At 40.8% G+C, this 24,418-nt stretch overlaps 1 protein-coding gene across 3 annotated transcripts in view; it reads left to right on the top strand.

Annotated features, from left to right (window-relative positions):
* disc1 (DISC1 scaffold protein) overlaps nt 1-24,418 on the top strand; it is a 47,097-nt gene that overhangs the window by 15,993 nt on the left and 6,686 nt on the right. For 2 of the 3 annotated variants that reach the window (XM_005473924.3, XM_019366914.2), the window contains exons 8-12: nt 1,213-1,315; nt 1,490-1,678; nt 10,430-10,490; nt 18,156-18,399; nt 20,400-20,444. In XM_005473924.3, coding sequence (XP_005473981.1) covers nt 1,213-1,315; nt 1,490-1,678; nt 10,430-10,490; nt 18,156-18,399; nt 20,400-20,444 — 642 coding nt within the window. Of the gene's footprint in view, nt 1-1,212; nt 1,316-1,489; nt 1,679-10,429; nt 10,491-18,155; nt 18,400-19,471; nt 19,508-20,399; nt 20,445-24,418 lie in introns of all 3 variants that reach the window. The other variant, XR_003213475.1, reaches the window with a different exon arrangement.

Consider the following 24,418-nt stretch of genomic DNA (forward strand, 5'->3'; position numbering starts at 1 on the left):
TCATTCAGACATATGCTGCTTACTAGTTATTTTCTTTTTTCAGATATTTATATCCTGAAACTAGATGCATGGAATAAAGAGAGAGAAGCACAGTTAGCTCTGTAAAGCTACTGTCGCTGAGTCTTTCAGAAAGCCATCATCAAATGACTGATTGATGTTGCCGCCGCACCTGAAAGAAATGTCGTGGGTTTCTACCCAGATATACATTTACCATCATCACAAAGTAGCCATTGTTAAGCTAAAATGAGAAGTTTGGTTCCTAGATGATATATTCACCAAGTGGAAAATTGCTCACCTGCTGTGACAAAATGATTGCTGACATGAAAGTAACTTTCGCTTTCTCCGCTGACTTTTTCGAAATTGACAAATAGCCTGATGTTTTGAAATTAAATCAGCGATGTCAGAATTTCTACAGTTTGAAAAAGCACTCAAAAAATATTTCCATTTCATGTAATGCATGAAATAAAATTATACAAGCCCGTTTGGGTAAAAAAAAAAAAAAATCCGCTTTCTACATTTCTGTGCGGAGAAAACTCTCCGGGGATGTTCTGCCTTGGAAATAACAGTCTATTTGACTGCCTTTTCAAAGTGTTGCACATAACTGTGTCAGATTTAAGGAAAACATGCGTCAGAAAATCTGGATCCAAATCTCTTTGAGCAGTGAAAAAAAAGAAAAACAGTTCCTAAAAAGAAGGAAGGGGATCGTGGGGATTGTAGCTGTGGTTCAAAGTGTATACAATGGAAATAACAGAGGTTTAAAGGACAGGGTGAGGGCAGATGAGGGCCCGACGGGCTGATGGAGACCATCAGCTTCTTTGTGAATACTCAGGGCTGAGGTGCCGCATCCCCATCAGGGTGTGACATTCAGGGGCCTTTTCCTCTCTGACTTTCTAATGATATCTTTTATGAGGATTTCACATTTTCCAGTCTGTCCATGTGAAAGGAGAAGCACTCTCTTTCTTTCTAAAGGTTATAGACAAAGGTAACACATCGGCGTTGATGCTCTGCTGTGTATTCAAAGCAGAGCGAACACAGAAGGACGGAAATGAATTTGTAAGGTCTTGTAAGAATGAGTGTCAAAAAGAAAATGAAAGCGGAATTGGAAATGAGCTTTGCCTCCTGTGGGATCCATGTGTCTGCAAAGGTTTTGTTAGTTACCGCCCTCCCCCCCCTGCTCTCTCCTCTGCATGTTCTTCTCTTTCTTTTCCCCAGGTGGTCATGAGTCAGAGACTGGGCAGCAGCCTAAGGAGGAAAGTCAGTGAGACTGAAACACAGCTTTTGGCACTACATGAAGCCAAACTGGCAGCCATCTCAGGTAACTTTCCACTCAACCACACCCCACTACATCCCTGCTGCATTACCCTTTTTTTATTTACCCCATTTACTTGGCTCACCCACCATTAGCCTCACTTAATTACGCTATTAATGATCAAGAAGCTCGTTAATGGACGCTGTAAGCATAATGTCCTCCTGTGGTGCACCGGTGCAGGTAATGACTTCAGCAGTGCTAAGGAACTGAAAGCTGAGATGAAGGCGGTGTACCTGGAGCGGGACCGGCTCGAGGCTCTGGCCAAGAGGCTGCACAGCCTCAGCTCAGGGAGCAGCCAGGAGCTCGCCAGGATGAAGGAGCAGCGGCAGCAACTCAGACAGGAGCTGGAGCAGAGGGAGGCCCAGCATGGTGAGTCGCAGAGGCTACCCAGTATGACTGATAACATCAAACCCTTGTCTTTACTATTGTTTAATTAATATATAAATATACAACACTGTTACTTTATTAATTTTTGTTTGTTTTTTACAAGGAGCAAGACTTTATCGTAATTTTTAAAAAGTGGTCTCGAGCAATAGTTCTGCAGGTTTTTCTTTGGGTGTTGGCTGCTTTTTCACTCATTTTCAGTCCAGTCCTTGTACCTGATCATTTAACACTGAACTACAAATCACTGAAGCATAAAAAGGTGCCTAACGGTGCAAAGGATGAACCAGTGTTGTGCCTACACATAACAAACATCTTAGCATGAGAACACAGTTTGAAGGGCATAAAATAGTATTTCTGCACTAACAAGGTGATTCCCAAGAAGCTGTTAGCTGGAATCTTAGCATATTTCAGCATGCTGCTGGATAAAAGAAAAAATTAGGCCTAAAAACTGTGTACAGTAGATGAACGGTTTCTGAGCATGTTATGTCCTTAGAAAAAGACCTGACACAGGGCCTGTGAGAAACATCTGGCCCTTCAATTTATCCAGCTGCTGAAGCCTCATCAGAAATGGTCTCAGTGAAAGGGTGGCTGTCAAGAGGAGGGAAACAGTTCAGCCAAACATTGACTTTCAGGCTTGTTAGAACTGTACAGAGTCTGTTTTGGGCTTATATTCTGTATTTCCATGTGTAGATTTCAATAAATTGCTACATCTTTTGCCCATTATGGTATTACTTAAAAATCTACATACAGTTAGATTAATAAAATGTTCCTACTAGCTCCAGTAAGCCTCTGAGTGAAGCATAGCACCTTGTTTATTTTGAACCAAACTGAAGTGTAAAAAATTACCATTCGGTTTAACGGGGGATTAAATCTGAAGTAGGGGCTAGATAGAAACCACTTTGGTTCCACAAGTAAAAGTCCAGTTAATTTTATTCACATATGCAGGATTCTGTGGCTCATAGTTGCAGCTTTTACAACAGTATCCTGGTTAAATTGTCAGCAAAAACGATTAACTGTGCTAAATAAACATCAGGTTTTTGGAGAAAAGCTCCAGAGTACACACTTATGATCATAAAAACTATACGGCAATTTTAGTTTTATAATTCCCGAGGCGTGATTAACTACAAAACATCCAGTCAGTGAGCTCAGGAGTCACTTTCATGCTTCTTAAGAGGAAAACCCTTCGGTGTTAATAAAACTAAGAGCACTGCTTGCTTAAATGAATCCTTTCCACAGCCGTCTATCAGAAACAAAAATGAATAAAACTGGTCGAAGGAACATATTGATATGTTTGTATTACAATTATGAAGCTAGTGTGAGCAGTATTCTTTTGCTTTTTTATTGTGTACAGTTTTAGAACTTAAATACACAAAACTAACATATTGCCTTTCAAGTTGACGTCATAATGTCATTCATTCAGATTATGTTTCTGGCCTTCAGCTAGCACAGCTGCCTGCCCTTAGGTGCTCGGCAGGTTGTGTACACTTTGCCTTCTATGATTTTTGGTTGTTTTTTTTGCTGAGAACAGCTGTCCGCTGCATCTGGAAAAAAACCTGATTCGAGCAGCAAGAGTGAACGAAACCTGTACAATAAGACAAAAATCAGAAAAACTGTGAAAAAACTCAAGAAACAAAAAGAAAGCTTAAGAGATGCTTGTGTAATAATTCTCTTTGGGACATTACACGTACACATTTGTTCCATTGTTAACATACAAACAGTTAATATAGTAGCTTAGAATAAACATTTTAAAGCATGAATATGAATGAGTGCAGCATTACCTGTAACAGCGCTGTTCTTTTTTTTTTCTGCCCACTGAGGCGTGAAAGCGTTTGTTGTGTACTTGAAAGGCGCCTCTCTTTTTCTTTGAATACACTTTTTAAATATCAGTTCAAAATGTGAATCATGAGAGCTCTTTGAAAGACGAGTCGCCTCTTGATGTTGCTCCACACTGTGAGAGGACATCAATGAACAATGACTTTTTCTCCCAAATGAAGCAAAAGTGATCTGCTGTCAGCGGGGAATCGGCTTCAAACGAGTTACCAGCAAGGATTGGCAGTCGCGAAGAGGTGAGGTGGCGAGGGTGGTGCGAGGGAATTGAGCTTTAATTGTGTAAAGTTAGCCGGTTACCTTCGAGCCAGTGTGCGCAGACATGATGCATCAGCGTTCACACGCTCTCCAACTCGATTAAGATCTTAAGGAACGGGGGCTTGTTTTTTTAATTTTTTTTATTCTTTTTTTTTAGGGTTCAGTCTTTAGATTGATTTGGCGTGCGGGCATTTGGTAGAGATCTAAATGGGTTTTGACGGCACCACCTGCAGTGGTACTCTCTCTAGTCTATCAGTCACAGGGAGATTTCTAAAAAAGGTCACTTCCCTCACTGAGACACGGAGACGGGAACATGAGGGGAGGGCGGGGGAGGGGGGTGGTGAAGTGATGGGGCTAGAGCAGGAAGTGAAGCGGCATCAGACTGAAGCTAATGCTACAACCTCCCATCTACCATATGGTGTTACCCAGATCATAAAGATTTGTGGCTGGAGCTTCACATTTAATACCATTGTCCTGTCCTGAATGCACCCTTTCCTGTCACTAGGGGGCACCCTTTTATTTTTGTACTCCATTGTTCAGGCTCAGCTGCATGAAGTTTTTAGGGGGTTGTATAGTAATGCATAGACTTGCTATTTTAGTACATCCAGTCTATAATTGTATATCATTATACGAGAAAGCAGCTCTTTTCATTTCAAAGTGATTATGTTTCATCGACCTCCACTGGATTTTTGTTGTGGAAGCACACCCAAGAACACCTCGGTCTGCTTGACAGCCGGGGATAACACTGATCTCTTCCATGACAAGCATCACCACGTTCACCTCAGCAGCCTAAACGCAGCGTGTGTGTGTGCCTCATCTTGAGTAATGTAGCTCTGCAGGCTGGGAAACCAGTGGTACGAAACTGCAGCGGCTAAACAAAGGATTTGGAGTCAGGTGGTAACACGTCACACAGAAGACGGCAAGTTAATGATTGGTTGCGCGGCGTGCTCAAACGCTCAAGTGGGCGCACACAATATGGCAGCAGGCGCAATTTCAAAATGTGTTGCTGACACCAAGCAAGGGGCTCATTAAACTGTCATCCTATTTGGTAATAAGGGGCTGGCACACACTTGCTGGAAACTGATAGCCCACCAACAGCACATTACCATTTCTTTAGCTGGAGGGGATTAGAAATTACTGTCTAAGTCAAAGCCAAGATGGCCATCCTTTTAGGTTTCCGAGGCATTTCTAGCACGCGCGCTTGTGGTATTAGTGTCATCCCGTACAAAGAAAACAGCGTGCCCATTGTCATCGCGTGAGCTCCGAGGCAATGAATAGTCCTGCTGATGCCATGGAAAGATAGACATTCATCAACAAGCTGAAGCCACACAGCTTCAGCTTGTTGAGTGCTTGCGGTGTGGGGGCTTTTTGGCCTGGGAGCCATTATGTCCCTAATTGCCGTTGGCACGTTTGCTGATGAATACCACAGCCATTATGGCCAGAGGTTTGATTCCCCGCTGAGAGTATAATTTTGTCCCCAAGAGAGATCTCGAGCGATGCTAAATTTACAAATAAATAATTGAAGAGCTGAATAAGATGCGTAAATGACCCCCAGTAGTGAGGACTTTCATATGGGGAAGCTGCATCAGACTGTGTTCCTCTTCATTTAGCCAAGTAGTGTGGTAATGCCTGTTTACTGCCATTGTTACAATGCCAGCAGTTCTCTTGTTTTCTGCTTCACGCGGCTCAACTGGAACCCATTTAATTACTGTACCAGCTATTGTTTCTCCATACAGCTCCTGTTGCTCGTGCCGTAGTTTAAAGCCATTCAGTTCGAACCCAACTGTGCGGTGCTAGTCCGGCGGCTTCAAGTGCACATCAATACAAGTCACTCTGTGTTATTAGACAAATGCAATTTTCTCTTACAGTAAAGGCGAGGACGCATATGATTTATTCATGGCTCGGGCTCTTTTAGGGTGCTTCTGTTGAGAACATGATGGAATGTGTGACAGCTCTTCTCTGAAGAGCATCTGAGTGATTGAGAGCGGCGCGGTGGTTAAGTGGACCTGGGGGGGGGTGGATGTTTTCTGGTCTTTGTCTCTAAAGTTTCAGCAATATTCAGTAGTTTTTTCTTCCTGTCATTCCATTATGAATTTATCACTGAAAGAATTACTGCAAAAACACAATTGACTGAGGTACCACTCCAATCAGGCTCCGTCAATCAATCAATCAGGTCTTTTCTTCAATTACATACCGCTGAAACAAATGGTTTATATTCCTACTGTGCCTTCCTTCTCTTCTACCTGCACTGCAAACACGGTAAAGCTCAAAAAATGTTTGCAGCTGTTAGTTTTGGGATGTAATTCCAGATTGTCAGTCCACCACACTGGCTCACACTGAAAGCAGCCGACTTTCCATCTTGTGGAATTACTTGGTATTTCTGTAATATTGTATTTTTAATTTCCCCTAAAACGACTGGAGGTTCTCAGTATATTTAGCTCATAATCCACAAATTTGCAGCTAAACGAAAACGCCAGAGTAAGATGATATATCGCTCGCTTATACATGTGGGAGATGATGGGGGAAGATGCATTTTAGTGAAAATGTACTCCAAGAGGAAACCTGGGGAATAATAGGATGCGTGGTTAATGGGGCGGGATTGTTGAGCTGGTGAAGCGTCGAGAGTGCTCTGCACTTTTTTGGGAGACTTCCTCATTGCCGAGGAATGTTGCTTCTTAGATTCAGTTGTCAAAAACAAAAAATATATTTGCAGCTTGCTTCAGTAGAAATATAGTTTAGAGCCTCTTCTAAACAGTTTCTATTTACTGACTTACAATGACAGTGAACATTTCTTAAGATTTCAGCTGAGCAGTTTAGCACCCATCACTTAAAAAAACCCAAAACACAGCCCAACTACAGTTTTGCACACAGCCAATTATTTGTCAAGTGATTCTTTTTGTTGTGCATTCAAGCACAACCCAACAATATGCTCCGCTATGCCAGCTGCAATCTGTGCATGCTACAGCTAGAGCATCATGGGTGATTGAGCGTCTGTCCTATATCAGGCTGTCCCTCCGTCAGCTCTGCTGCTGTTAGGTTCAGGTATATATGGTGGGAGTGGCTCCATATGCCCACTGCGTGTTTGTGTTTTACCTGCAGCGCTGTCACACTCAGACAGACCTAGCCAAGCTTAAACACATTAATCACAGTCAGTGCCTTCAGCTCAATTACAGACACACAGTTTTGTCTTCTGCCTTATTATTGCGCAGGCTTTTATAACAAGCATATCACCGGTGCTCTGTTAGCGCAGAGCCGCCTCTAATTTGTTTGACAACAAGAAGGCCTCACAGACGTTTGGGTGCTTTTGTTGTTACAAGGCGCTGAAGAAATGACCACATTATTCACTTTGAGTTGGAGAGCTCTTTGAATGCTCGTGATGCCTTTATTAACTTTTTTCTATAAAACCCATAACTGTGATTGAGTTTTGAAATTTTAAGTTCTGTCTATTATTGAATATTCTCTACTTGACTTTTGGTTTCACCATGTTTCTATTCTTAGCTTTTCTTAGTTTTATTTTCATCATATTTTGTAGCCTAGTTATTGTTTATATTTATGGACATGTTTTATAGCTGACTCCTGGAGTTTCAGTTTATTCTTTTTCCTCTGGGGATAAGTCTCCGTCTCTGTTTGGTGTTGTAATCTCTTTGTCATTTCCTGTTTTATTTTGTTCATCTCTTATTTGTGTGCATGGTGTAACCCTGGAGAGTTACTAAGAGTTTCAGTGTGTTTGAGTGATGTTAATATGTTGAGTTCACTGTTAAGTTTTATTGAGTGAAATTATTTTGTTGAGAGGTAATTGAATAGTAGGTATTTATGATGTCCGGATGGTCTTTGAAGTATACAGGGGAAAGTGTTTTGTTTATTATTTTCCATGGTTTAGGCCCAATTTTTCCTTTAATGTAATGCTGTTGTTTCCATTGTATGTTTATGAGATTATTCATTTGTGAATACAAATTCATCAAACCAAGTTCTCTGAGCGTTTCATTAGTCATCCACTTTGCTCTAGCAGTTGAACCTTAGCTATAGGACCAGCACCCAGGTAAACATTCAAATCTGTATCCCAACTATTGAAAGGGGTGTTACAGTGGTATTTACTTTTACCCTGTGTCATTAGTCTTTGACTAGTTTCAGCTGTGTCTTGTCACCCTGGCGTTTCCGATCTTCCTGATTTCCTCGTGTCTATTTAAAGCCTGTTTAAAGCCTCAGTTTGTTTTAGTTCTCTGTTGTGTCATGCTGTTTTCCTCTTGTCTTTTCTGGTCTGCGTTTCTGTTTGTTTTACAGAATTTTCTGTGCTGCTGTCTTGGATTATGTGCTCCACCTAAATAAAAAGTCTTTTTTTGTGTTTCCTGAGCTCATTCTGCTCTTTGGGTCCCTTATCAGGACACACTGACAGAAACTTGGTAAACTCTGCTACAGTTGTGACATCCTGCTTTATAGGTTTGTCCATCACATCAGCGATTGTAACCATCAGATTCATCTTTTTCTGTGTTAGAGTGTTCGAGCTATTTAGCTGAAGCAGTTTAGCTTCGATTAGTCTAACAAATTCCGATTCCTATATAAAGCAAATGACATTGTCGCAGCACCCAGTAACCCATTCTCCACATCCTTCAATGGTGTCTCAGTTCTGCTTGTGTTATGAATGAATGGCCTTTTCGATTTTGGCCGGGGTCCTTGGCAGCAATCAGTGATGTTTAATGCCTGCTGAGATCACTAGTGTGAAGGGAGTCTGAGCTCATGAATTTCCGATGCGGGCTCTGTGAACGCCTTTGTGAAGTTCCTTCAACACCAAATATGCCACGGCACGCATCAGGGAGTAACAGAGCGACTGTCTTCTTTATGGGCTTTTTAGTGCCGATTTTATTCGCATTGCCTGCCCATGACAGCAGCCTCCCGCAGTCTTACAGGAAGTGGTAATATCACCCAGTGCTCTGGTTCCACTCTGCGCAGGAGGAGGCTCTGCCGCTTGATTTCTCGTCCCATTCTACAAAGAAAAGATTATTTTCATCCGTCACGCCTGAAAAACCGCCATAGTTTTACCACTGGTTGGCATGGCGACGGGACGGCGCACTCTCCTCTGTGTATAGCATGGCAAGAAATATTAAGTAAACAGTTAATGCACTTGTGTGTCAATCTCTCACCTTCATCTGTTTCTATCCGTCTTGCTGTTGTTCAAGCTGTAGCTCAGTTTGGCAACTCGCTCTCTGTCGGCTAAAGTCAGGCTTAATGCCCTCCATGTATTATTCAGTGGCTATCTGCTTGCAAGCTGCTTAACAGAGCCAGCATGAATGGAAGTTGACAGGGGAAGCTCTATCAGGTAGGATAGGATCTCACGTGGCAATTAGAGGGGTGGTAAGTGAGCTGACTGGTCCACATACAGCAGATATGTGATAGCTTCTCCAGCGCCCTCTGATTGCACAGATTTGGCCACTTTGACTGAAACGAGTAACATCCCTTCCTGTGACTCCCGCATTCAAGCCCCCATAAATAACCCAACTAGCTTCATCTCAGCTCTTCCTCCAAGTACAGACAGGAATGTGTGTGTGCGTGTGTGTGTGTGTGTGTGTGTGTAAGAGTGTGGAAAGTGTGTGTCACGCTACTGTCGTTGACATTTTCCTTTTCTTCCTGCTGTGCCTGGCCCCGAGAATATGTCACCCCCAAGCTGATGCTGTCTATTAACCACCATCAAGACAATGATGCAAATTATATTTCAAACCGCAGACTTTGTCTCTGTGTGAGCAGCCTGAGCGGCATCACATAACATAACAGTTTCCCAACCGTTTTTGGCTTTCCTAGTTCTTCATTAAAGTTAGTCTTTAAGTAGGTAATACGTAAATATAATCGTACTCACTTTTTTTAAACCAAAATTTAGATGAAAATTTGACACCATACCAACAAGTTCATCGCTTCTGTATTCTGTATTTTTCTTGCCATTAACTTTCACTATAAAGTAGCCTCATTATTATTGTCTTGCAATGTCTTTGTGATCCTTTGACTCCAAGCTTGGTTTCAATGGATTGTTGAGAATGAATAAATGTATAGGAATATCTATGTTTCACTGAGGAAGAGTAGGAAGGTTTGGATTGTATGTTATAACTCGGGTCTATCTATCTTATAGATATATATAGATCTCTCCTATGTTTCCTATTCCTATTGTGCTCAAGGATTGGACGCTCCTATGGGCAGGGCATGTTCTCATGTTTCATACATGAGCTCATTAACGCAGCTCAGTCCTCCTCTCCATCCTGACTACTGCTCAACCAGCCTCCTCAGGCACAACTCACTGCTGGCAGAAGAGCACAGGAAGCAACAAAAGCAATCCATCCAACCTCATGCCCCACAGAAAATCTGGCAAGATATAAGGAACTATGCCATGATAAAATCCCCTTTTATCCTTAGGCCATCTACAGTTTTATCCCCTCTGAGAGTAGAGGCAGTGATCTCTCCTCATTTGTGTGTTTGTGTTAAGAGAAAGCCAGCTGCTCCTCTAAAGTGAAGTGTACTGTTGCAGTTTCTCTGCACAATGCCGTCACCAAGTGATGAAAGCTAACTTTTCTAACATGTATATCATAGCTATTGATGCGTCAGTGTTAACAGTATTAGAGGTGTGATGTAATGTGCTGTTGTTCTCTTTGTTCCTTTTTTCTCACTCAGAAAGCCGCCTGAAAGAGAACACCAGCAAGTATATTGAACTACTGGAGGACAGATTGCACAGGTAAGACTTGTCTGTGCTCTCTGCTTCTTTTTAATACAGACGCGAAGACTCTGTGTTCTTCAGACTAATAAACAAGGAGACAGAAATAAAGCAGCAGCCTCCAAGGAATTTCCTCTCACTCCTGCTGTCCTCTAACCAGAGCAACGTCTCCTCAGTGCATCACATCACCTACCACATCATGCTCTCACACCTTTTTTCATACGCCGTTGTCTCCTAGAGCCCCTTCTCACATTGCAGTCTGTCTCTCACCTACACAATTTGTCTTCCTCTTCCCACCTTCTCACATACCTTTTGTACCTTTTTTTTAGGCTTCAACATCAGCTCATCTCCCACCTTTCCGCTCTTCCTGTGTGTAAACCATTTTAGACAAAACAATATCTTTCTTCTGACTGGTTCATTGTTTCCGTCGGCGAACTCAGAGCTTCTAAAGCGCAAAGGACGAGTCGTGTTACGGGTTGCCACCCATCTCACCTGACTTAAGAAGTGAGCTGAGGAGCTGAGAGTGTGGATCCTGGTAAACATTTGAGTCCATACAGCTGCTTGTGCTTCTTTTATAGTTACTTCAATCACCAGATGGATAGACTCTTTGGCAGACAAACAGTGACTGGCTCTTATTCTACAGGTTGTTGGAGCAAATTGTGTTTTACAGATGGATAAATATAGCCGGTAATGATTTTGTGCACCACATATGAGCTGTTCTTTCCACTCAGTCTATTCTAGTTGTGTTCACAAGAGAAAAGGTTAGGTGGTATGGGTTTACTTTGAGCTTGCAAAAGCCTTTATTATCACAGACCCTGTTTGTCTACTTGACCTTTGTCTCTGTTTGTGGTGTGTGTAGGGGGGCACAGCTTTGTGTGTTGCATCCTTGGAGAGGCAGGGTCACCTCTTTGGATGAGAGCCAGGACTCAGTGACATACTGCAGGGCTCTTGCTTGTTGAAGGATGCACAGACTGGGGGTCTGCATGGTCAAGGAGCAACATGGCTGCGATCTCAGCGCCCAGCAGGGAATCGCGCCTCAGGACCATCGCTGTCAATAGGGCAGATGGCTGCTTTGTGTTTTGTTTGTATGATGGCAACACTTCTGAGTTTCTAGCAGAGGCATTTTTTTGAGTATTTTAGAGAATGGGATGAATCGCTGCCTAAATATAGAGGACAAAAGGAGGTAAAACGTTTGTTGAGGGCTAGGCGCACACATGCACACAACAGATGACAAGCAGCCTATGTAGGATACTATCAAACACAGAAACTGCATAATGAAAGTGTGTTAAAAATATCATCTAAATACAAGAACAAAATTTAAGACTGAGCATAAAAATGCCAGATGTTACAATACAACGTCTCAGTGGTATCACTGTGGAGACCTTCTCTGTCTGTCACCGACAGGCCTTCTGTTAGGAAAGTCTCCGAGCTTAACCTGAGATAACCCCGATGAAACTGACAAGGTTATATATTAAGGTTCTTCAGTGGGCTACAGAAAATGTTATAACAATATAAAACCTTTTCCACAGGCTGAGCGCTGCTCCTCACAGCAAGTAAATGATTCTTCACACGTGTGCCCCATTAAACAGCTATAAAAACATCTATAAAATGTTTAAGTCTAAAATCTCCTTTTAATTTTCTTTTACGCAAACCATCTGAGATTACAAATCCTGAAAGCTTAGTACTGCTGCCCGAGGAAACCATCATTAACCACCATTACCAGTAAAACTGGTTTGCAGTGGAGCAACTATATACTGTGTTCCTGTTTGAGATACTTTGCTACAAGGGCAGATGATTACATACTGTAAATCATAAGTATTTCACCCACAGAGTCTGCAAAGGGAGGATGTAGACACTATGACATCACACACTGATCATTGAATTGCTTTGAAGCCTCATGTTTGGTGTTATTTTTCATAAGCGAGGGGTGAATCCGACTGAGACACAGAGGATGCTGCTCAGTTGTATGAAAGTGAATTGTACATCACAAGGAGTACAAGTTGCCCTACTTGGTCTTTTCCCCCAAAGACTTCTTTACTATTGAAGAGTCACCCCCTTCCTGCCATTAGAAAGAGTGCAGATCTGAGACACTTGTGCATGCATCCATACATCCCTCTTCCTAAATACTTATTTAACTCCATGACTTCCACACTGGCTTCAATTTTCAGAGCCGGGTCAATGATATAGTCACATCACTCTGAAAAAAGAGAATTTCCATTCAAGGACACCTTCTTGGGTGACTGTAAACTAATTTTCTTGGCCATCACATTCTATATTAATTGATTGGCTCTTCAGCCTTAGATCGGCCTCCATGACCAGAGGCGGTCTAGATAAATTCACAAATATAGCTCTGATTTATGGCGTACACCAGTCCCTTCCACCAGCTCCCGCTTGGCACAGTGACACATATTTGCCTTGATTGAATGTGCAGTTTTCCCCACATGTGCATACACCACTAACCCACGCACACACACACACACACACATGCACTCATCATGCACTGTAAATGTTATCAGTCAGCTCTAATGTACATTACCATTGATAGAGTACCGTGGTGATGGGAAGTGAGGAGAGGAGGAGGGGAGAAGGGTGGAGAGAGGCAGATTAGTGTGCTGAGATGTCTGGTCTCCGTGGAGACGGATGGTGTTGAAAAAACCAATTATCTTTTCCTTGCTAAAGACTAGAACAGGATGTTAGAACAGCGCAGATGCTGTAAGTGTGTCATCAGAATAAAAAACATTTTATTCAGATTAGCAGCACCACACAGTTGTTTAATACATTATGCAGATGTTTCATTAGGAAATGCTTCTCGTTTTTGTCCCTCATTTATATATTCATTCTCCTGCAGAGATTTTAGCGGCATATATCATACGCGACGGATACTGGCACAGAAGCCATTAAATGCTGAGATGTATAGTTAAATTGAAGATGCTCTGTGAAAATCGAAATGAGAAAAAACTGGGATAAAATGTGCTCCTCTCTTACTTTTAATATACAAATTCTTGAATCTACATTTTTTTTAAAAAAGTGTTTGGAACACTTAAACTGGATTTGCCCATCTGGCTCCTGTAAAAACCTCCTCTAGTCTTCCACCATACAAACCCCTCCCAGTCCTCCATCTATCACACCTCTTTCAGTATTTCACTATATTATTAACACCTCTCCACAGCTGGTGTTATTTGTGAGGCTAATGTTAAGGTGAAACATTATCACATCTCTTTTCCTTTCTGTTGTGTGAAATCTTATTTTATAGCTTTTATGTTTCCTCAAAAAACAAAAATGCATCAATGATTATATTTCCTTTCTCTCAATTTTCTAAAACAACTCATTTTACCCAGAATATGATTTTTATATAATGATGAACTATGGCTCAAGATCTGAGCGAGTTTTCATGCTCTGAACCTGAAAACCATAGACTGTATATAAAAGATGGTCTCCGCCACTCCGACTCACGTGTTTTGGACTGCCTTTTTTAAAAGTCAAATTTATCATTTTGACTTAAGTCGTGTTAATATTTTTGGAGGCAGAAGTGACTGTATTTGAACAAGAGGGTGACGTTATAAGTTAGCAGCTAAAGCACCTAACTTGGTTAGCGTGCTGAATTCATAGACCATATGGGTGCATCGCCCAGACACTGCAAAGGGTTGTAGCTCCCCCGCCATTTATGAAGGATTTGCAGTGCATACACTGCCTTTGGTACCTTGAGTACTAAAAAAAAATAAAACAAGTACAAGTAAATTTCTTTGACATTTGTTAGTTGTTATATGTAGTTATTTATGAGTTCTTACTAAGATTATATGACACTGAAGTTTAAAAATAATCCTGTTTTATTGTCACAGCAGGTTGTGTAGGTGCAGGTTGTCTTGTGTTTGTGCCGTTCCAAACATTTGTGTTGCAAACAGGGTGAACCCTACAACGCCCTCTGGTGGACACACTATGTCACGTCAACACTCATAACATGATTCAAATGCGTCTTTTCTTTACTTTTTAAATTTTCATTTACCGTCCATTATAAATTTACTGATACTGATGGACTGGCAAATTACTAATGTCAGTTAGCAGTGCCCTAAAAATGACCAACTCCTCAAACAATACTCATAAAGAATATGGTGAAGGAGGTGTTGTTTTTTTATATTATGTTTCTGTACTTAAGTCTTTATTTTCTTCAGGTCTGTTTATGCTTATACTTTGTATGTTAACTGTTGGCTTTCTTAGCCAGGACACTTTTGCAAAAGAGATTTTAAATCTCTTAAAGTCTAACTTTCCTGGTTAAATTAAAGATAAAAAAAAAAAGGATAAAAAAAAATGGTCAAAAGGTCCAGTTCAGTGACTTGCATTGGCTGAGGTAGCACCTACTAGACAGCTACCAGTTACAGCTCACTGCTTTGGCATCACCTGTTAGTCAAAGCATGTAATATAATTTATAACATTAAGTTTTAATATTATTTAACATTGAGTTAAATTCACAAAGCTATAGGGACAAAACAAAATAAAACATGTTTTCTTCCTGGCTGTAAATGAGGTTGTTTCTGCTGTGAAGTTGGACATTTTAACACAGGAGTCAAGGGGATTGACTTGCTTTTGGAGCCAGCATCGAGTGGCCATTTCAGGAAATGCAGCTTTTGGCACTTGGTTGTTGGCTTCACTCTTCAGCCCTGGGAGGTTTTTGAATGATGGTCAGACCGGATGTGAACCCATAATGTGCCTCTTCTCTCTTGAGACGTCTAACTGAACCTGCTGGTACCTGCAGGACCCAGTCACTGCCCCGTCGTTTAAAAGTTCCAGCAGATTTATAACCCTTCCTCAGCAGCAGTCTGGATTGAATGCCTTGAGGAGAAAGAGGAGTCCTGTCAGTCAGTAGTCCCACAGGGAAGCGAGGATACTATAGAAAGAGTGTGCCTGTCTGTTTCTCCTCCTTATTACTGGGCCATCAGCAGCGCAGCACGCCCACACCCTGCCACTGTCAGATGGCAGTCGGAGCGGCTGCCACCAATTAACCCCGTGGGCGACGAGTTCATACCGGCGGGCACCAGGACGCCACCATCACAGGGATGCTTAGGCGCTAACATGTTGTCTGAGTTTTCAGCAGGCAGAGCCCTAATGCCAGCGCCAGTTGTTTGTAATGAATTGTGGTTGACACTGAAGAGAAGCCGCTTTGATCGATGAGGCCAGCTTTGACATTTTTAGAAGAATTTATGATTTTTATCCCCACAGAGCGTGATTTATGGGCATGTAAGTTAACACATGTGTGCTCACCCATATCTGCGTGTTGCATGTGTTCCTCTCCACTTCGGAAGAGACAAATAACAATGGCACGGCTCATTGGGTGCATCCCCACCGTAGCAGAATTCAGAGGCAGCGAATTGGTGAGGGCGGGGTGGGGGTGGGGGACTGGGCTGAGCAATTTTTCTATTGTCTGTCTGCCAAATGAAGGTTAGAGAACGACTGAGAGGCGTGCGTTGGCAGGGTACAGAGGTTGGCAGCCCTTTCAGGCAGGAGATGGGCTGGAAAACAAGTGGCATTCAATTTTTGGGATATTTTGGGGGGGGGGGTGATTCAACCCTAAGAGAGAGAAGAATGAACAGAGGGAGAGATTAAACAATGTCATCTGGGTGCATTTTGCCTTTGAGTTTGTTTATATATCATGGAGAATGAGCCACTGTGCACTGTTCAGGTGAAAATACTATTTTATAAAGGTTTCCATGTGAGTTCAGCGCCTGACATTGCTGTGTTTTCTACCATTGTGAGTCAATCATTTTGAGTTTATGTTTGTGACAGAGTATTTCCTCCTAGGTTGGAAATTGGCATGTGAAGACAGACAGAGGACATTTCTTCCTTTAAGAGATTTGATAAGTCTCCTATGTACAAAGCCATCATCTTCTTCCCTGCATCCTGTCAGCTTTAGTTTGATTTTTCTACATGACATGGATTCACCAAAACAAAGTTGCGCTTAATGCACAGAGACTGAAAGTACTCTGGTTTTTTAGTGTGGAAACTGTTGCCTTTTGTGTTTGGTCTAAAAGCCCTAAAATCTATTAAAGGCTGCGTGTCTGACAAGCTCAGAGATCACGGTCATTTGTGAATGTTTAGTTATCTAAAGGTTGCTGAAAGGAGAAGGTCAATAAACAAGAAGATTTTAAAGGTCAGAAGGCCTCAAATCTGACTCAGTGAAGGAGCATTTCATTTAAAGGAAATGGAAAATGGTTTCTGAAAATAAAAAGATCAATGTTTCCATCCTCACAAAGGCAGCGCCTCTCAATCAAGGAATCTCTGTATGTGTGTCTGGTTTTCTTGATAAAAAGTGTATTTGATTGTATTGATGTAGTGCATAAGGTAATCTGGATGAAGTGTGGCGTCATTTTGGGCATTTTCCCCAAGTTTATATATATATAGAAACTTCTACTTACTGTGACATTTACCTTTGCTTGCTTTGTGTGATCAGCTTAACCTAAATAATGGAGCAATGAGATAAAAGTCAGTAACGGTGTAACTCATTTTTAAGTATATACGATCCATTTTTACCTGCTTTAATTAGTCTCTGCTTGGATCTGAGGTCCTGCAAAGGTTGGGGAAAAAGGAGTGAAGAAGGCTGACTGATCATAACTCAATAGGTAGATAAAGCAATCTCCTTGCCCTCCCACTGAACTCGTGCTCAGTGACCCCAGTAGAAACAAACGCATCCAGACCCTGTTTTCTCTCCACGCTGCAGCTCTTTTGAGTAAAGGGCATCCTTTCAGGAGGAATATCGCTCTTGTTACATTTTGTGAATGGAATTTTATTCTTTGAATGATTCACTCCTCGTCTGTCACTCAGAGGTTTATGTGGTTTATTTGAAGAGATGCTGCTGTACCTGCATAATAGGAATGTCAAACTTACTGTACAATGTGGGCCAAATACAGCCCAGTATGACCTTAAGTATGCCAGACCAGTGACATGCCCCCTTTCTGTCAGTGTAAAGAAGTTTAACTGCACACTTAATCCCTGAGATATGTTAGTATTTTTAAAAAAGCACTGCACTTTCAAAAGTACATATCAGTTTTTCTGCATAACAAAGAGATGCTGCTCTATTTAATGAAAGAAATCTGTTGCTTCAACTTTTTGGGACATAAATTGTATGAAATAAATGTGTAAAATTGTAAAAACAAGAAGTTTCTATAGTGCTGAAAAAAAAGGTCCTTATCAGTAGAAAAAGCCATAAAACCTTTAAAAAGTTAAAGAGACAAGTCCAAAATTTATGAGTGTCTGCAGGGCAAATTTTGGCCCCTGGGCCTTATGTTTGACGCATGCCTCTGCGGTGACGTGAGTGGTGTGCATCAATGTATTTTCAGTTTTTAGTATTATTTTGACATTCTTTTATAGCACATTACATTTTATTTAATAGCTTAACATATAAGATTGTATTTATGTATGTGACTACATGCTAAAGTTAAACTATTTGCTATATGTTGTAGTACATTTTTAAAATTTCACATCACTGAATAACATAAAAAAACATACCTGATGTTAGTTTTCCTTCAGCATGCAGACAGCTCCAGATAGCTCTGCTGCTTCTACTCCCTCTACCCAAAAGCCCGTTCTGACCACTTGGACTTTTATGATTTAAATACATATCTCAAACTTGCACTGAGGGCAAACATCAAGTTCTCTTTCAGAATGCATAATATACTTGTCTCCTTCCCTTGCTAGTTATGGGTCTCCCAGCTTGGAGCGAATCTGGGAAGCCGACCTGGAAGCGTGTCACCTTTTCCTGCGAGGTCTCCAGTTGCGGACTCCCAGCTGCAGTGGAGCAGACATCGAAGACCTCCCCACTGCAACAGTTTATCCTCCATCCCAGCCAGGCACCAAAGAGGAAGAGGACTGTGCCATGCTGACTGCTTTAGGAGGGCGATGGTGTCCTGAGGCCAACTTACAGAACTCAGAGTTCACTAAGGTAACAGTAAATTGTCTTGTGAAGAGCACACTATGTATAATTCATCTAAACACCTCTGTATATATGCTGGAATGCTTGACAGAGGCTGGGATTTAGTGTCTTGAATATGAAAGCTTCCCAAGTGACACTTAAACGCTGAGGTCTTACATATTTTCTGCACATAACCCATGTTTGCCACTGAAAGGTCAAACGAGAACAGCGTGCTTTCAGAAATACTTGCTTTTCTTTATTGTGCTGTGAAATGTGACCTCAAAATAAAAAATCTTCCTGCTCTGTCAGCCTTAGCGCTTGGCTGGAGAGGACAGCTTCAGTTTGTGCATGGAGCCATTGTGAGAGTCTGAGATTCTGCCGACTGCAGTGAGATGAGCAGCGGTCTGTTAGCCCATTTGCTCGAAGGGATCTCTAAACGAGGAAAACGTGGGCGTGAGGGGGGCAACCGTTTGGAAATACTTTGACTTCCTGATTAAATGCGTTTAGTGGGCATGCATGTGTATGTAGGTGCGCGTGCACGTGTGAGTGTGAATTCTCTGTGGCGGTCTATCCCACAGTGAGCTGAGGTCCACTGCCTCAGGGCCGAGTCCGACTCATTCTCTCCTCTTCTCACACTTTCCTCCACCCACGGAGTCTGACTAGTCTGAGATAGGAACAAAGCCAACAGATCCAGCACTGTGTGTGTGTATATGTACATATATATATATTAAAAACACAGAACATTTTCCAGATATGTTTCATTATACTTTCCTACTTTGGCTCACAGATTGTTGTTTATCATAATGTTTGCTTTACATTTTCCCCATAAGTATGGATTTACTGGATTGTGCCTCCAAGCACAAACATTCATTCTTTTTGGATCTAATAAACAGGAAGCTGTAGGGTTTCATTGCCGTGTTTAATTCTGCCGCTGTTGCAACCTGTTCAGCTTTTCTCACAGACCTGTCCTTAGCATGCATAAACACACAGTTTTCATTAATGTCTTCTTTCCTGCCTTTCCTTGACCGCATTTGATAAACTGCATGAATCTATTTTCTGCTCCCCCTTTTGTCTTTCTTTGCTTTTCTTTCTCCTCCTAAAGCCTGGAACCTCCTAACATTTTACCAGGAACTAAAAGGTGAGACAGCCAGCCATTTCTCTCTTTTGTCCTCATCCTGTGAGCTGTGTTTTCTGTGTAACCCCCCCCGCCTGAAACCCAGTGTAGCAAAATACACCCTGTAATATTTATGTTGGGTATGACTTTATCTTTGAATTTCTTCATAATAAAAAGCTTTTTGGCATGTAAAAAAGTTTAATATTTAAATGAAGACTTTTAAGAATAACCTTCTTGTTGTTGCTTATAGGAATAGAAGAGGCACATTTAGTGGGTAGGGTTTTTGTTCAGCAGCAAACATTATTTTATCTTGGTAGATATGAGTGTTTTCATCTCAAGGCAACAAACAATAAAAGAGGAGCTCGATGCTGGTTAATCTTTACAATCTGCACCTCGAAAACTGTATGAGGCAGATTGTACGCTGCTGTGAGATGTGATTAGAGATAGCAGTGGCAATCCAGTTTATATGAGTTGTTTAGAACTGCAGCATTTGAAACCATCAGATACTGTATGAAGAGTTATGGATGGGTCAGTCGTGTTTGCCTCAGAGTAAAGTAAAAAGGCTCTTTTGAATTTAGAATAATAATTAAAACTTTGCTGATTATTATTTGTTTTCACTCTGCTTTTTAAAATCATAAACAATATGTTAGCCTCCAGTAGGTAGAGTAATTACTTTTTCCTTAGTGAAGAATGTACCATTACATACTTTGAATGCTAACAAAGGAAACCTGCAGTACAAACGAGTCTGTTAATCTATTTTCTTGTTGTCAGTTTTGCTGATGAGTAATTACAGCCTCCTTGCATTATGATGATGCTGCACACATACAGTACACAGCCGACATAATTGTATTTTTAATAATTCATGAGCAGGCTTACGACTGTGTGGCCTCAACAAATGTTCCCCTTTTTGTTGCAGAAGCTGGAGGAGTTTTTGTTCTGCATGGAGGATAGTCACCCAGAGGTGCGTGATGCTAACACTATCACTGTGTGGTTCAATGTTATCAGTATAATGCTAACCTTATCTTCAACATGACCCCTGTCACCTGTTTCACCATCTACGTGAGAGGCACCATGTCCCTTTTGCAACATGTTTTTTATTTACTCAATTTTGAGTTTGTTTGATAGAAAAAAGAATATTTTATTACAAATTACTTAATTCTGCAACTGGCAAAATAATGCATCCTCATGAACTTAGAATTAATCTGTTAAAAATACACAAGAGCAGGTTTTGTGGAGGCTACCATGTTGTCCTACCATCTTGAATACAATTTATGTATGTGGCCACAGACTGGCATTAGTGTGCAGTGGAGGTAGATTTTAATTTGCGTCCGGGCCTTCAAACTCCAGATATGAAGGATCATCCTTATTGTCAGCCAGCTAATGTTAGGGTTGAAATTGCACTTCTCCTCTGGTAAACAGTTTGATTACATTGTCACATTGTATAATAGTTTATTTGCCATTCCAAGTCCAGGAATGTTAGATCCACTTCAAAAAAAATATCACTAACCTTGGCTAACAGCAGCTAACCGAGGCTAACAGCAGCTAACCAAGGCTAACAGCAGCAAAAACAACACGCTTACTGACACAAAAGTACATCATGTCCTCAAAAACCCACCTCATTGTTGCTGTTGTTAAACAGAAGTGAGCTTTGCTGACACAGATTCCTTTCACAAAGCTTTACAGCCTCCTTCGATTAAATAGATGTGGACGTTTCTCATCCGGCATTGGCAGCTGAGGTAAACAGTAGGCAGAAAGCTGAGCAAAAACTATGGTTTGGAGTCATTTTGCTGTGAAATCAACAGTGTCCATAGATTTTCAGGTGACCCTTGGTAAAAACATAAAATTTAGGAAAGTATTAAACTGATAAATATCTTTTTTTAAAACATTTTTTATTTCCAGATTTACTGGCAAGTGTTGATATTATTTAAATATTTATATTTTTGTGTACAAAACAGGTAAGAAAACAGAATTAACTTAATTGGAATCTGCATCTTAGTGACATCTAGTGGTGAAATCTTACACACTGTAACTTTAAGTTTGAATTTACAAATAAATTCAGTGTATTTGTACTTTACAAGTACAAATACACTCATTAAACAGTGGCATTCGCAGGAATTCAAACCAGTAAATGGCGCATGTCGTGTTTAACAGGTTCACAATGCTATAACCTGCAGTACCAGTGATAACATTTCACCCAAAGCTTCTATCGAACGTTGGCTCAGTTACCTTCTAAAATCTATTTTAAGACACAGTAATTTACCTGAAATTTTAATTATGGCACTGTAGAAGTGAGAAGCCTTCCCTTTTTCTAACTTTGTATGACATTACATGTAATTATTAAAAAGCCAGATACCCTAGAATAGGTAATTACAATAAAGTACAGCGACATTACAGTGATACATCACTGAGTCAGATGATGTGATAGCTGTTTAATGGCATCTTTCCAGTGATGGTGTTGTGATAGCATCGGGAGGAGCTCGATTCTCTGCCGCGCGCAGAGCGTCTGACCTCTTTCTCCTTTCCATAATGACTTTAAGTAAATGATTTCCACTTAGCTGCTGCCCTGCTGCCACAATGGAGATTGATTGGTGTGTGTGAGTTTGTGTGGTCATGTGTGTTGCTACTGTTTTCTTCTAACCTCCATAATTGTTCTTTTATCCTTTCAAGGTCCTTGCATATCTCTCGTTACACTCACCCGTAGTTCTGAACAACAGCAGAGACGTCATTAAACTGGAATGTTGAATGGTTTCTGTTGAGATTTGTTTGACTGCTTTGCAACAAGTTCCTACATCATACCTTGTATTACAGGAGCTACTGTATACTAATGGTTGTTTTATAATGTTTAACACTGCATTGCTTTTCCACCTCTGAAATGAAATGTATCACTTCGTAGGCACAAATGAAGAAGCACACGTACTGTTGGATGTCAGTCAAGCTACAGGTTTAGAAGTTCATTGCCAAACAAACATCACAAAGAAAAAAAATAGCTTGATGTTTTTTTTTTCCCAAACTGAACAATTGTGGAGAATCCTGCAGTGTAGGACAGAAGTGCTCAAAAACTGAAGCTGTGTTCAAATTCCACTTCACATTTGAATAGCGACAAAATTAAGTATACTCAATCCTGCGCATTATAAAAGGGCTGATTTTTCCAGTTCTTTGTTGATGGCAGCTATTGTCCCACAATGAAAAGCAAAAACATTAAGGTCAGTTAAAAATGACAGTGACAGCTCTTGGAAGATGAGGGGGGAAAAGGAAAGGAAAGATTTTTCTTTGTTTTGGCAAAGCTTGTTTGAGCGACATCCCCAAAGTTACCGTCAGCTTGGTGTTAAACATTACACATATTGTAAACTTTGCTTTTAGGAAAAAGTAAAATAGAGCCCAAGTTTCTACTGCCACATTCAAACTCACTTGATTCACCTCTCTACCCATTCTGATGCTCGATTTGAACTTCAACGTAAACTGCAAAATAAGGAAATGGGACAAAGCTAAAGATTTGCAGCTTTGTCTAATTTCTTTATGGTTTGGATTTTGGGACAGCTGTGTGCATCTATGGCACGTCTGGGAAGCATTTGAACATATGATGCATGCCGACTTTTTGGGGCTCAACCTACATACTGCCTTGAGAATATGTAATAAAATAACTGCAGTACAGAATTCTCTTATTACTGCACATATTTGTATACGATGTTCCTTTGCAGACGTATTTGTTGGCAAGGATTAGTGTTGAAACCTAAAAAGCAACCTTTTACATTACAAGGTAGCTGCAACTTGAATACACCTGAAATTGATCATTGTTAAGAAAAGTAACTTAGAAAGTACTTCAAGTATGAGCAAATGGCTTTCCTTCAGCAGCAGTGTCGTGGATGTGCGTAAATTGCAGGTTGCTGTTCACTGTTGAAGTTGCCCTCTTTGCAGCAGAAAGACACCTATTTTTTGGCATTTTACTGTGATGATGTCCTTGAACGTTTCACCTCCAAATTTGAAATAAGATTTCTGTAACTTCCACTGCAGACAGCTGGCTGCCAAAAGGTAGGCGAGAAACAGAATCTGTGTGAATGCAGGGACCAAAAGACAAGACAACACACTAAAAGTTCTTATATGCAATTTGTTTGATGTACTTTTGATGTGTTTTCCAGTACATAAAAAAGTACTTAGCACATTAACAAGGATAAAATCTTGATTTATGTTTGATCTGCTGTTTATAATATGCTGCAAAATACAGACTTTTACCTCCTGCTGAACTTGTTTGGCATGAACCTCCGTATTACTGGCCTTTCATTTTTATTCATTTAGTTTTTATTATTATTATTTTTTTTTTATGAAAAAGTCAGCCACTCCAAGTTTAATTTCTTATTTAAAATAAATTAGCCGCTGTATTTTTTAAGCAAATACTGCCTTGAGTGCTATGCCAGTGCAATAATATTGCTTTGTATTGTCCGCCTGGTGCAAAGTGGGTAGAACAGCACCCATGGGAGCATGCACAATTACCTGCTGCCTCTCACTCATTATTGCTTAAATAATCATACTACTGCATACATGAGTTTGAATATTGAATTCCTAAATAATTTCCTCAACACCACGCTCCTGCAGTCTGCTTTGTTTACTTTGGTTTAATAACATTAGCGCTAATGTACAACAGAAATCAACACGCCAATACACGCAAGCCTGCGATTCTATTATGCAAATTGACATGTCGGTGAAATCTGTCGCCTTGTTTGTCAAAGGCAGAGATAGCGAAGAAAGCTGTTTTGATCACCACCTGGAGCAACATAACAATTTGTGATATTTTTTTTTTTAAAGATTTTTTTTGTTTTAATGGTTTTTAAACAACCTGTCAGGCGTGTGTTTTAAAGAGTGTCATTCTGCACGGGGAGCTTTTGTTTTCTGTCCTGTGGTTGTATTGACTTTACAAAAGCTGACTGAAGGCTGGAAAGT

This window comes from Oreochromis niloticus, linkage group LG13 (genome assembly GCF_001858045.2).
Source record: "Oreochromis niloticus isolate F11D_XX linkage group LG13, O_niloticus_UMD_NMBU, whole genome shotgun sequence".
Lineage (NCBI taxonomy): Eukaryota > Metazoa > Chordata > Actinopteri > Cichliformes > Cichlidae > Oreochromis > Oreochromis niloticus.